The sequence below is a fragment of the Oncorhynchus clarkii genome, chromosome 1, assembly GCF_045791955.1.
Source record: "Oncorhynchus clarkii lewisi isolate Uvic-CL-2024 chromosome 1, UVic_Ocla_1.0, whole genome shotgun sequence".
Taxonomy (NCBI): Eukaryota; Metazoa; Chordata; class Actinopteri; order Salmoniformes; family Salmonidae; genus Oncorhynchus; species Oncorhynchus clarkii.
The window spans coordinates 30985051-30998720 of NC_092147.1; the positions used below are offsets into that span (position 1 = coordinate 30985051).

Consider the following 13670-nt stretch of genomic DNA (forward strand, 5'->3'; position numbering starts at 1 on the left):
TGTAAATTGTGTATTTTGTTTAAACTTTATTTGTGATACCTACATCCACTCAATAAAAAATAAAGTATGTGAGTTGCATGACAACGTGTACAAACACTGACATTTTTAACAACAGTAACAAAACAAAAAAATAGCCAAGTACAGGTGACGCACATTCTCAGTCTGATGTCTTGGCCCCAGCGCTGTCACGCCCATTTCAGGCAGGCTAAGCCAATCAGTGGCTTTTTGATTGTACAGCAAGTCTCCCGGCGAATATAGTTATCATTCGCGTGGGAAAAGTATTACTGCCTTCATCACTTCATACTGACGGGCTAAAATTCTGATCACTGGTGCGGGATAAGGTTACACAAATAAAGGTGGGGATCAAATGGTCACGTATTGCACCTGTTGCTAGCCTATCTTTTTTAATTTTACACAAGGGTTTATTTTCCAAGGCGGACTTCATGTAACTTTTAAACTCGAAATACGAAGTCATGGACAAACCCAGCCTCCAGAGACTGTTTTCAGCGTGTGACATTAATAAATCTGGTGTGATTGAATACGAAGACTTTACAGTTGTTTGTCGAGAGCTGAATGTGCCTGAAGACGAAATCAAAACTTTATTCAACAAATTCGGCGCTAGTGAAGATGGATGTATTAATTACAGCAATTTTTCATCACGGTTTCAAGAGGTTTCAGAAACATTGGATTTGGCCTCTTTTGGAGCGTCTCCTCAAAGTCAAGGGAGTCCCTGGGAAGAGTTCCAGAGCAGGATGGACGATGCAACCGGTCTCCTCTCAGGAAGGTAAATCTGGTGGTGGGTGTCAATTGTTTGACAGAAAGTTGCACCTGCTATTACAGCTCTTACAGTAAGTAGACTGTGGGTGTAATATGTAGATGTTCGTTCTGCGTTCATCCCTCTGTTTTTATAACTATGTCAAATGTAGAAATTATGGTTATCCATAATCTTTCATCTTTCAGACTGCGGGATCAGTTGGCTGAACTTCACCAAGCCATGTACATCTCAGAACCTTTGTTGTTGCAACAATATGAGGGACTTGTCGATGCTCTTGTCAGTGAAAGCAAGGACCACAGGCTTGAGAGTGAGCAGCTGGAAACCAGTTTGAGAAGGTAGGGATTGTGTCATAGCAGCATCTCTTGGCTCAGATTCCTCAATAAGAGGAAAACAATATATTGAGAAACAATCTACCAAACTATATTGTCTGAATTATGTTCTCTTCGCGAATGGAACAAATGTATATATCAGTTAACTTTGTCATTTGCCTGTTTGTGTTGCCAAAAACACAATGTAGTGTTTATGTTGTGGGATATCCATGCAACAATGTTTCAATCAAGATCAGGCTTGGGCTATTAATCAGTTAACATTTACAAAATCTGAGTATTTGTTGCGCCAGTATGCTTCCCACAGTAAGGTTATTATAATCAAACACAATTGCATGTTGTGAACACTTTGGAATTACCTGGATTTCTGCATAAATTGGTCGTCAAATTTGATCTGATCTTAATCTAAGTCACAACAATATACACACATAGTGTGCTTAAACTAATAGCACACAAATTATTGTATTTTTCTTGTCTATATTGAATACATCATTTAAACATTCACAGTGTAGGTAGAGAAAAGTATGTGAACCGCTAGCCTAATGACTTCTCCATAAGCTGTCAGGAGTCAGCTAACCTGGAGTCCAGCCTTGCCCTATAAAAAACACTCTCAACATTTGAGTTTGCTATTCACAAGAAGCATTGCCTGATGTGAACCATGCTTCGAACAAATAAGATCTCAGAAGACCTAAGATTAAGAAGTGTTGACTTACATAAAACTGGAAAGGGTTACAAAAGTATCTCTAAAAGCCTTGATGATCATCAATTGTCTATAAATGGAGAAAGTTCAGCACTGTTGCTACTCTCCCTAGGAATGGCTGTCCAGCAAAGATGACTGCAAGAGCACAGCGCAGAATGCTCAATGAGGTTAAGAAGAATCCTAGTGTCAGCTAAGGACTTACAGAAATCTCTGGAATATGCTAACATCTCTGACGGGTCTACGATACGTAAAACACTAAACAAGAATGGTGTTCATGGGAGGACACCACGGAAGAAGCCACTGCTGTGCAAAAAAAAACATTGCTGCATGTCTGAAGTTTGCAAAAGTGCACCTGGATGTTCCACAGCGCTACTGGCAAAATATTCTGTGGACAGATGAAACTACAGTTGAGTTCTTTGGAAGGAACACACAACACTATGTGTAGAGAAAAAAGGCACACCAACATCAAAACCTCATCCCAACTGTAAAGTATGGTGGAGGGAGCATCGTGGTTTGGGGCAGCTTTGCTGCCTCAGGGCCTGGACAGCTTGCTATCATCGACAGAAAAATAAATTCTGAAGTTTATCAAGACATTTTGCAGGATTATGTTATGTTAGGCTATCTGTCCGCCAATTGAAGCTCAACAGAAGTTGGGTGATGCAACAGGACAACGATCCAAAACACATAAGTTAATCAACAACAGAATGGCTTCAACAGAAGAAAATACACCTTCTGGAGTGGCCCAGTCAGAGTCCTGACATCAACCCAATTTGAGATGCTGTGGCATGACCTCAAGAGAGGTGTTCATACCAGACATACCATGAATATTGCTGAACTGAAACAGTTTTGAAAAGAGGAATGGTCCAAAACTCCTCCTGAATGTTGCGCAGGTCTGATCCGCAACTACAGAAACGTTTGGTTGAGGTTATTGCTGCCAAAGGAGGGTCAACAAGTTATTAAATTCAAGGGCTCGTATAATTTTCCATCCTGCACTGTGAATGTTTACACTGTGTGTTCAATAAAGACATGAAAATGTATAATTGTTTGTTATTGGTTTAAGCATACTGTTTTTGTCTATTGTTGTGACCTAGATGAAGATCAGGTCAAATTTTATGACCAATTTATGCAGAAATCCAGGTGTTTCCAAAGGGTTCACATACTTTTTCTTGCCACTGTAGATGGGGTGGAGTTGCTTTCACGGTTCAGGGGCTGCATTTCTTGATAGGGATGACATTTCTCACCCAAGGAAGTACTCTTAAATGAGTTGCTGGTCTTGTTCACCCCATTTTCCACTTGTAAACCTAGTTATCCCTTTTTTATATTTCCATTTAGGCCTAATCTTAACCCTTATGCAAATGAATGTGCCTGTAAGAATGTTTGCTAATCAGTGGCGAGACGTGCTGTATTTTGATTCATTCAATCTCTCACTGCAAATCTCAGTCTTGTGCACCTGTGGTATTTGCCTCCTAGGGGCCCTCATGAGTCTCTTGACTGGCTGGACCAAGTGCTGTCACTTTTTATTATGATAAAACACATTTAACTGAATAGTGTCCCGCCCGCTCAAAGTTCACCACTAGATGAAAACCAAAAGGTGTAGTTCTGTGTGCTGTGTTGCTGCTGTGTTTGAAGATGTGTTATTGCTTGCAAACCGTGCCTCACCTTCACCTTATATTCTGACTCATCACTTTCGCTGGACTAGTGTTTGGGCAGTTGTTTTGCATTTGATGAACAACCAGGGCAGACATGTAAATGGTATGTACCTCTGTGTGCCGACAGAACAGAGGAGCTGAACACCAGTCAGTTGACAGAGCTGGAGGAGGACATGCAGCAGCAGCTTGCCTGTGTAGAGGTCAGGGTGAGAGAAGAGGTAAGTGATGTATTATGAGGACTTAGTTACTACATATATATATGTATACGTATATTCTACACATTGTGCTAGAAATAAAACATGTAATTCACTCTCATCACGTATTTAAGAACTACAAACAAACAAAGCAAGCTAAGTCAATAAAAAGGAATTGGTGTCATTGAAAACATACCTTAGAAAATGTTTATAATTTTATTTTTTTTAATGGTGAGAAAAAGTTTAATATAATAGACTTGGGCAAATAGTTTGTTGGAAATTAAGATTAAACTGTTTAATTTCAAGAGGGGCCTCGGCACAGGTGTTTATCCGCGTATTTGTGGTAGGGGAAGTACCTTTTAGAGAAGGGAGAGCAGTTAGCTCAAACTCTCACAAAGGCCCCTTTCTACAGTTTTGTGAAAGCCCCTCTTTTAGTTCAGAGCCAATGAGCAAAGTTGTCTCTCCTTGGGTTTCTTGTCTGTAGGAGCATAAGAGAATGGAGGGAGTCATGGCGGCACTCCAGAGAAGGCATGAGAATGAGGTGGCAGACCTGCACACTGTAATGGACAGGTTGTTAAAGGTAGGTGTCATCTATTTGAAACAGGTTTTGTGACATATTTCATCTATTGCCCTATTATTGTTGGTGTTGAAAGGTTATTTCATCTTTCCCTAGGATTTCCACGCTTATGTTTGCAGTACTTTATTTAGCTAGATTCATGCAGTCTTAATTGTGAATATGATTTCAATTGATGCTTAATCTTAATGGAAACCTTTTCATTGTAGTCCCAAGGGGAATCTGAACTCAACAGTTCCAGGCAAGATGTTGACAAACTACAGAACCAAATAAGTGAACTGACTCAGGTACGTTAGATCAGTTAGACAACTGTATCTTGAGTCCCATTCGGAAAGTATTCAGACCCCTTGACTTTTTCTAAATGTTGCTACATTACAGCCTTATTCTGAAATAAGCCTTACTCAGTACTTTGTTGAAGAGCCTTTGGCAGAGATTACAGCCTAGTCTTCTTGGGTATGACGCTACAAGCTTGGCACACCTGTATTTGGGGAGTTGCTCCCATTCTTCTTTGCAGATCTTCTCAAGCTCTGTCTGGTTGGATAGGGAGCATCACTGCACAGCTATTTTCAGCCCTCCAGAGATGTTCGATCAGGTTCAAGTCCGGGCTTTGTCTGGGCCACTCAAGGACATTCAGAGATTTGTTCCAAAGCCACTCCTGCGTTGTCTTGGCTGTGTGCTTAGGGTCATTGTCCTGTTGGAAGGTGAACTTTCGCCCCCGTCTGAGGTCCTATGTGCTCTAGAGCAGGTTTTCATCAAGGTTATCTGCTTTGCTCTGTTCAATTTTCCTTGATCCTGACTAGTCTCCCAGTCCCTGCCACTGAAAAATATCCCCAGAGCATGATGCTGCGACCACCATGCTTCACCATAGGGATAGTGCCAGGTTTTCTCCAGACGTGATGCTTGGCATTCAGGCCAAAGAGTTCAATCTTGGTTTCATCAGACCAGAATATCTTGTTTCTCATGGTCTGAGAGTCCTTTAGGTGCCTTTTGGCAAACTCCAAGGGGGCTGACATGTGGCTTTTACTGAGGAATGGCTTCCATCTGGCCACTCTACTATAAAGGCCTGATTGGTGGAAGGCTGCAGAGATGGTTGTCCTTCTGGAAGGTTGTCCCATCTCTACAGAGGAACTCTGGAGCTCAGTCAGAGTGACCATCAGGTTGTTGGTCACCTTCCTGACCAAGGTCCTTCTCCCCCGATTGCTCAGTTTGACCGGAGGCCAGCTCTAGGCAGAGGCTCAGTGGTTCCAAACTTCTTCCATTTAAGATTGATGGAGGCCACTGTGTTCTTGGGGACCTTCAATGCTGCAGAACTTTTTTGGTACCTTTCCCCAGATCTGTGCCTCGACACCATCCTGTCTCGGAGCTCTAAGGTTGAATGAATTTTCCGAATAGCCTGGTTTTTGCTCTGATATGCACTGTCAACTGTGGGACCTTATATAGACAGGTGTGCCTTTTCAAAATCATGTCCAATCAATTGAATTTACCAAAAGTGGACACCAATCAAGTTGTCGAAAAATCTCAAGGATGATCAATGGAAACAGGATGCACCTGAGCTCAATTTCGAGTCTCATAGCAAAGAGTTTGAATACTTATGTAAATAAGTTTATTTTTTATATTTGCTCAAATTTCTTCATCTGTTTTGTCATTGGCTATTATGTGTGTATGTTATTATTTAATCCATTTTAAAATAAGGCTGTAACATAACAACAATGTGGAAAAAGGGAAGGGGTCTGCAAACTTTCCGAATGCCCTGAACGTTATTTCCTGTGCACTTTCCAGTAATGTTGTACATATTACATTATGTATCCTCAGGAAAAGGAGCAGTTACGGACTTCTCTCTTCAAAGCGCAGACAAACATCTCCATTCTGCAGGTAGAGATGGACAAGCTGAAGAACATGTATGCAGACCAGAAACTTCAGCATGAGAGGTGAGATCACCGACTTCACGTTCAGGTCCAATGGATCAAGTCCAACTCAGTAAATACAGACTAGTTGATAAGAAATGTTGTATTTGTCTATTTTCACAGAGAAAGTGATGAACTGAAAAAGATGGTTATTGAATACCAGTCTTACTCCAGTCACATTGAAATTCTCCAGTAAGTCTGTCTGATTGTTTTTGTTGTATCGTAGTCAAGCATAGCTTTGAGTCATGCATGCACATCCGTGCAGTGCACACCATATGCTCATTGTAATGAACGCTGACTCTACTCTAAAGGTGGCAGGCTAAAAGATTAGTTAAGCATCTGAAATGTTCTCTACATTGACTCCTTCCTATTAGGGCCATGAACAAAAAGCTGTATGACAGCAATGATGGCTTGCGCTCTGCCTTAGTCAACGATGTGGCATCAAGTAAAAGGAGGGTAAGTTTGGTTGTTTTCACTCAAAGATAAAGAAGATTCACATTACCCCTTTTATATTTACATTTATACGACATTTATAAGGCATTAGTGTTACAAATCTTCCTCCCCACAGCTATCCCCCAACAATGAAATCCCAGCTCGAAGAATGAAGCCAGTTCGACAAAGCACGCTTATAAAGTACACATACTATATTCTTATCCAAGAAATCTGGACCTATTAATTGACCACTTAACTAATGTTTACATTTTTTCATCCCTATGTTGTGTCCAGTTCAGAGGGAGCGCACACAACTGTAGGATCCAGTAAAACGTCCAACTCCCATGTAGCCAGCTGGGCTGATACATACCCGGACAGCGGTGTGTCCTTGCCTATGGACACTACTGAAAGCTCAGGCAGCGAGTCTGACAGTGATGACTCTACAGAAACAGTACACCATAGTTATTCATATGTGCCCTCAGACATTGAGGTAAGGGTAACTACAAGGGTTGACCAACTTTTATTAGTATGTTTCACATTCTAATACATGAATGTACCTATTTCTGCACCAGATATCAGATGTGAAATTGGAAGCAAGTCAGGCAATACTGTCTGTAGCTCCCAGCAAAGCTAGTTCCATTGCGTCATCCATCCGGAGACGCTTGTCTGCTTTCCCAATGAAGGTAAGGCTTTGAGCTGAGATGCTCAGTTTTGAAGCACAGTAAGACATTGTGTTGGGAGGCTTATGTGGAATTGGTATATGCTGGTTCACTCCAGACTTGACTGCCCTTGACCAGCACAAAAACATCCTGTGGCGTACTGCATTAGCATTGAATAGCCCCCACAATATGCAACTTTTCAGGGAAGTTAGGAACCAATATACACAGGCAGTTAGGAAAGCAAAGGCAAGCTTTTTCAAACAGAAATGTGCATCCTGTAGCACAAACTCCAAAAATGTCTGGGACACAGTAAAGTCCATGGAGAATAAGAGCACCTCCTTCTAGCTGCCAACTGCACTGAGGCTAGGAAACACTGTCACCACTGATAAATCTACGATAATCGAGAATTTCAATAAGCATTTTTCTACGGCTGCCACTACCCCGGTCAACAGCAATGCACCCCCCACAACAACTTGCACAAGCCTCCCCCACTTCTCCTTCACCCAAATCCAGATAGTTAATGTTCTGAAAGAGCTGCAAAATCTGGACCCCAACAAATCAGCTGGGCTAGACAATCTGGACCCTATCTTTCTAAAATGATCTGCCGCAAATGTTGCAACCCCTATTACTAGCCTGTTCAACCTCTTTCGTATCATCTGAGATCCCTAAAGATTGGAAAGCTGCTGCGGTCATCCCCCTCTTCAAAGGGGGAGACACATTAGACCCAAACTGTTATAGACTTATATCCATCCTGCCCTGCCTTTTCTAAAATCTTTGAAAACCAAGTTAACAAACAGATCACTGATCATTTCGAATTCCACCATACCTTCTCCACTATGCAATCTGGTTTCCGAGCTGGTCATGGGTGCACTTCAGCCACGCTCAAGGTCCTAAATTATATAACTGCCATCGATAAAAGACAATACTGTGCAGCCGTCTTCATTGACCTGGCCAAGGCTTTCAACTCTGTCAATCACTGCATTCTTATCAGCAGACTCAACAGCCTTGGTTATTCAAATGACTGCCTCGCCTGGTTTACCAACTACTTCTCAGGTGGAGTTCAATGTGTCAAATCGGAGGGCCTTTTGTCCGGACCTCTGGCAGTCTCGTATGGGGGTGCCACAGGGTTCAATTCTCAGGCCAACTATTTTCTCTGTATACATCCATCAATGTCGCTCTTGCTGCTGGTGATTCTCTGATCCACTTCTACACAGACGACACCATTCTGTATACTTCTGGCCCTTCTTTGGACACTGTGTTAACTAACCTCCAGATGAGCTTCTATGCCATACAACACTCCTTCCATGGCCTCCAACTACTCTTAAATGCAAGTAAAACTAAATGCATGCTCTTCAACTGAATGCTGCCCTTGCCCACCCACCATCACTACTCTGTACGGTTCTGACTTAGAATATGTGGACAACTACAAATACCTAGGTGTTAGACTGTAAACTCTCCTTCCAGACTCACATTAAGCATCTCCAATCCAAAATTAAATCTAGAATCGGCTTCCTATTTCGGAACAAAGTCTCCTTCACTCATGCCGCCAAACATACCCTCGTAAAACGGACTATCCTACCGATCCTTGGCTTCGGCGATGTCATTTACAAAATAGCCTCCAACACTACTCAGCAAATTGGATGTAGTCTATCACAGTGCCATCCGTTTTGTCACCAAACCCCCATATACCACCCACCACTGCGACCTGTATGCTCTCGTTGGCTGGCCCTCGCTTCATATTTGTCGCCAAACCCACTGGCTCCAGGTCATCTATAAGTTTTTGCTAGGTAAAGCCCCACCTTATCTCAGCTCACTGGTCACCATAGCAGCACCCATCCGTAGCACACGCTCCAGCAGGTATATTTCACTGGTCATCCCCAAAGCCAACTTCTCCTTTGGCCGCCTTTCCTTCCAGTTCTCTGCTGCCAGTGACTGGAACGAATTGCAAAAATCACTGAAGCTGGAGTCTTATATCTCCCTCACTAACTTTAAGCATCAGCTGTCAGAGCAGCTTACCGATCATTGCACCTGTACACAGCCCATCTGTAAATAGCCCACCCAACTACCGCATCCCGATATTTTTTTTTTTGCTCCTTTGCACCCCAGTATCTCTACTTGCACATTCATCTTCTGCACACATCACTCCAGTGTTAATGCTAAATTGTAATTATTTGGCCACTATGGCCTATTTATTGCCTTACCTCCCTAATCTTACTACATTTGCACAACACTGTATATAGATTTTTCTATTGTTATTGACTGTACGTTTGTTTATCCCATGTGTAACTGTGTTGTTTGTATCGCTTTGCTTTATCTTGGCCAGGTCACAGTTGTAAATGAGAACTTGTTCTCAACTGGCCTACCTGGTGAAGTAAAATAAAAAATATGGTATCTTTTTTTATTTTCCATAACCTAAGTAATGCTACTTGGTCCTCAGCAAACAGAAGCAGACCTTGTTGACACTGGTGGCCCTGAGTGCCCTGGACCCATGTATCGGTTAGTTTTGGCGGGAGATGCAGGATCAGGGAAGTCCAGCTTTCTATTGCGGTTGAGTCTCAATGAGTTCAGGGGAGATATTCAGACGACGTTGGGTAAGTACATGTACAGTACATTTTTAGTAGTTGTAGAATAAATGCAGAAAGTGCATTGCTGTTTCCATTACAATGTTGTTCTTAGGAGTTGATTTCCAAATCAAGAAGATGTTGGTGGATGGAGAAAAAACAAACCTCCAGATATGGGATACTGCTGGACAAGAGAGGTATGTTTCTGTACATTGACATACTAAAAGCCTTATCAAAGTTGTTTCATAATGTGTCTTTGGTGATGTGGCTGTTAATCTGAAGTGCTTGAAGATTCCAAATGATCATGTAATATCAAAAACTAAATGGGATTTCCCTATTACTGTAGGTTCCGCAGTATTGCCAGGTCTTATTTCCGTAAAGCCCATGGAGTCTTACTGCTGTATGATGTCACTTCTGAAAGCAGCTTCCTTAATGTCAGAGAGTGGATGGACCAGATTCAGGTAACAATCACAGTGGATGGGTTTTATGGTCCTTGAGATAATAAAAACTTGGAATGGCTTGCCAAAATAATGGTTGTTTATATTTCAGTTTGAGACCATAATGTATTTTTCTGTTATTACACATAAATCAGGAACTTAGTGAAAAACAAAGTGCCCTTGTTATCCCAGGAATCCACAGATGAGCAACTCCCAATGTGTGTGATTGGGAATAAAGTGGACCTGCGGGAAGATCGACCAGAGGGAAGCTGTGTCAGCACTGTTGATGGGGAAAAGCTGGCAAGGGTACAATCTCCTTTACCAGTCAAAATAACAGCTGTTCATGGGTCCATCAAATAACTATTAAATCACAATATTACATGTGTTTCAGACATACAATGCCCTGTTCTGTGAAACTAGTGCTAAAGAGGGAACTAATATAGTGGAGGCAGTACTTCACCTGGCAAGGTAAGAATCTTAATATTCCCATCCACTCCCTACCACGAATACCTAAACTATAACTGAGCTCTTACCATTTTTTCCTAACAGAGAAGTTAAGAAAAATGTGAAACTGAGACGGCAATCAGAGTCACAGGTGAAGTTGAGTTTAAGCAGTTCAAAGAAAGCTCTGACCAACTGCTGCAGAGTATAACCATGGAGGCCCATCACTTCATCATATGGAATGCATCTGACTGGAGACTTGGGAGGATGGAGACAATTTTAGCACCACAGCTGGTCATTGAGAACTTGTCATGCAGAGCTGTTTTGTGTAACAAATCTCCTGAGATTACTGTAGATATGTTTAATTCATATTTTAAATTTAATCAAAGTAATGGCACATAACTGACCTGGAGCATGTAGATCTCCAGAGATGTTTAATGAATGTATTTGAATGGGACGTGTACGGCTCCTAAATAGTTTGCATGTATCCGTTGTACACATCAGGAATGTACTGTATTCAGAAAGGCTCAGTTGAAACTACAATGCTAATGATGTGGTTAGAAACAAGTACATTTTACAATGGGGTGCTTTCAGTATTTATGTCAGCTGATTTTATTTGTTTTAATTGAATAAACTTTCTGTACAGAGGTGTGTGGTATAATTTGTTAGATTAAAGTTTCCCATATTGAATCTTTCATTAGTTTATTTGATTAATCTTACAGCACTGCATATGTTCATCCTCAATATAAAAGCAATAAACATGGTATAGAAACCATAAACCACTAGTTGTGTAACAATCTAGATGAGGAAATACAAAAATACAAGCTTTTTTGTAATTCCAAGTAGTGGAGTTTGAAATTCCTGCTCTTTACATTGTAAATACTGATTAACATTCGACCTGTGTATTGAAATAGGCATACGCATTAGTCCTTATTCATTTCCCAAACTATACTGTACCACCACCACAAAATATTACAAACTGGTTCTAAACCCCAGATTATGGGACAAAAGCAAGACCTGGTCATCTTTCAATAATGGGTAACATCTGGGTATCTGAGAATAGTTGTGATTGGGCTCTGTATCCTGCTATTTGGCTTTCTCGTCGGCCGGCTTAGGGTCATTGGCTTTTTTCTGCTTCTGTTGCATTATCTCTGCATCCCTAAAGAAGACAGACAAACCAAATTGTTAAACCAAATAAAAAGTTAAATAAAAACGAAATGCATGTTAAAAACGTGTCCTGGTTTCAGTGAAAGATTCTCACCTGTATACCAGGAGAACTTCCTAAAAGCCAATATTAGTGACTTACCTCAGCTTCCTCGCAGCTGCAGACATGCCATCATCAGCCTTCTTTCCCTTGTCATTCCCTTGTTTTTTGGCATTTCTAGCACGAGCAAGGTCACGCTGATTCCCCCCTGCAAAGAAAACGATTTGAAAGACCCAGGTGAGGAGAGTACAGTTGCAGAGTCATTGCTTAGGTCTTACATTTTAAAGAATACCTTAAAACCAAGCATCATTAGCTAGTGGCCATCTACAGCCCTGTATTGATAGTTTGGTAACGTAACTGGCTAGATAAAACAGTTAACGAATGGATAAGACGAAAATAACTGTTTAATCGATAAATATCGTACAAGGCTAGGCAACTGCTCAGCCTGGTTTGTTGTTGTGCGTGGCACTTCACGGGCCTAGACAGTTAACGTTAGCTCGCTAACGTTACGTTAACTACAAATCAGATCCTTCTTACCAGTTAATAATGAAAAAATTATACATATTCTATAGCACTAAAACAAATGTGTATGGTAACAGAAAACCATGTTACACTATACTTTCTAGTTAGCTATATTAACTTGTCTGTTTTTTCACTTATCCAGTTCAAACATAGATCGCTAACGTTAGCTACCTAGCATTAATTGTCTCTGGTTTTATTTATTTAAAACAGCAAAGCGCGATACGTAGCTAGCTAAGCTACCAACGAACACAACTTTAGCTTAGTAGCTAGTAAATAAAATATAGCAATATACTCACTTGTCATGTTGTTGTTTCTAGGTAAACGGTCTGGAGAAGGCTGCCAAGCCTGCCAGCTGTGCACCGACAATATTCGATTTACTTTACTGCGACTGAACGCGTTAATACGAGACATCGCGAGAGTAGCGGTATTCTTGTAGTTGACGTCTGCATAATGTCAGTACTTTATGCCGCATTAAAAACAACTGGAAACTCGGAAAATACAGGAACAAATGATGACGTTAGTGATCTTCAGGTCAGAAAGTAGGAGCTCTAGAAAGAGGCCCGAGTTCCCGAATTGGAAGACCGTTCAAATATATTTTTTCCAGTTGAAGCTCGTTTTTTCCGAGTTCCCAGTTGTTTTGAACACACTGAGGTCGGAAATGTCCGAGTTACCAGTTGTTTTGACGCGACAATAGAGCCCCACAGTGGGGAAATGGTTCCAATCTTTTTCCCACCATTTGTTTTCATAACAATGTAAATATATCTTAGACAAGATGACTTTAATCAACATATTCAACTCATATTCAACTCTTCAACTCTACTCTCAGATTCAAAAATGCTAATTTGCATGGAAATAGACATCACGTCAACTAGCTGCTAATTTTGCTAGCAGGTATTGTCAATTTAAAACTTGCACAAGACAGTTCACAGAATTGTCCATTAAAGAAATGTCGCCAATGTATTCATTACGAAATTTAGCTAACATTAGATAATAAATAAAGGTTAAATAAAAATAATTAATCCAGATATTCTTACTTTTGACTCGATTCGGCAGTCTCATACAGATCATCATGGCATTTGTAGCCATATTAGCAGCTAATTAGCATTTCATTTTTGCAGGCGAATATATTGATTAAAGTCACCTTGTCCTAGAGAGATTTACACGGTTATCAAAACATCACGCCAGGGTAAGCCTACACCTTCAAACACAGCCCTTATTTGAAGTGTTTCTAAAATCCCCTATGGGAAAAATGTATGGTGGAAAATAACAATTTCCTTGTTTGACCACTAGTT

General features: G+C 41.0%; 2 protein-coding genes across 2 annotated transcripts; one reads left to right on the top strand and one right to left on the bottom strand.

The window, feature by feature from the left end:
• The first annotated feature begins 342 nt into the window (after positions 1-342).
• On the top strand, positions 343-10863 carry LOC139405746 (ras and EF-hand domain-containing protein-like). Its single transcript, XM_071148172.1, has 17 exons — positions 343-784; positions 961-1110; positions 3578-3668; positions 4129-4224; positions 4428-4505; positions 6031-6146; positions 6246-6314; positions 6497-6578; positions 6691-6755; positions 6849-7044; positions 7127-7237; positions 9651-9804; positions 9890-9971; positions 10121-10235; positions 10404-10517; positions 10603-10679; positions 10761-10863. The coding sequence occupies exons 1-17, from the start codon at positions 474-476 to the stop codon at positions 10861-10863; spliced, it is 2010 nt and encodes a 669-aa protein (XP_071004273.1). The 5' UTR covers positions 343-473.
• Positions 10864-11237: 374 nt separating this feature from the next.
• On the bottom strand, positions 11238-13603 carry LOC139405736 (small EDRK-rich factor 2-like). The gene is made up of 3 exons (XM_071148163.1): positions 12675-13603; positions 11959-12064; positions 11238-11811 (listed from the first exon to the last, which is right to left on the bottom strand). The coding sequence occupies exons 1-3, from the start codon at positions 12787-12789 to the stop codon at positions 11739-11741; spliced, it is 294 nt and encodes a 97-aa protein (XP_071004264.1). The 5' UTR covers positions 12790-13603; the 3' UTR covers positions 11238-11738.
• Between the last annotated feature and the right edge of the window lie 67 nt (positions 13604-13670).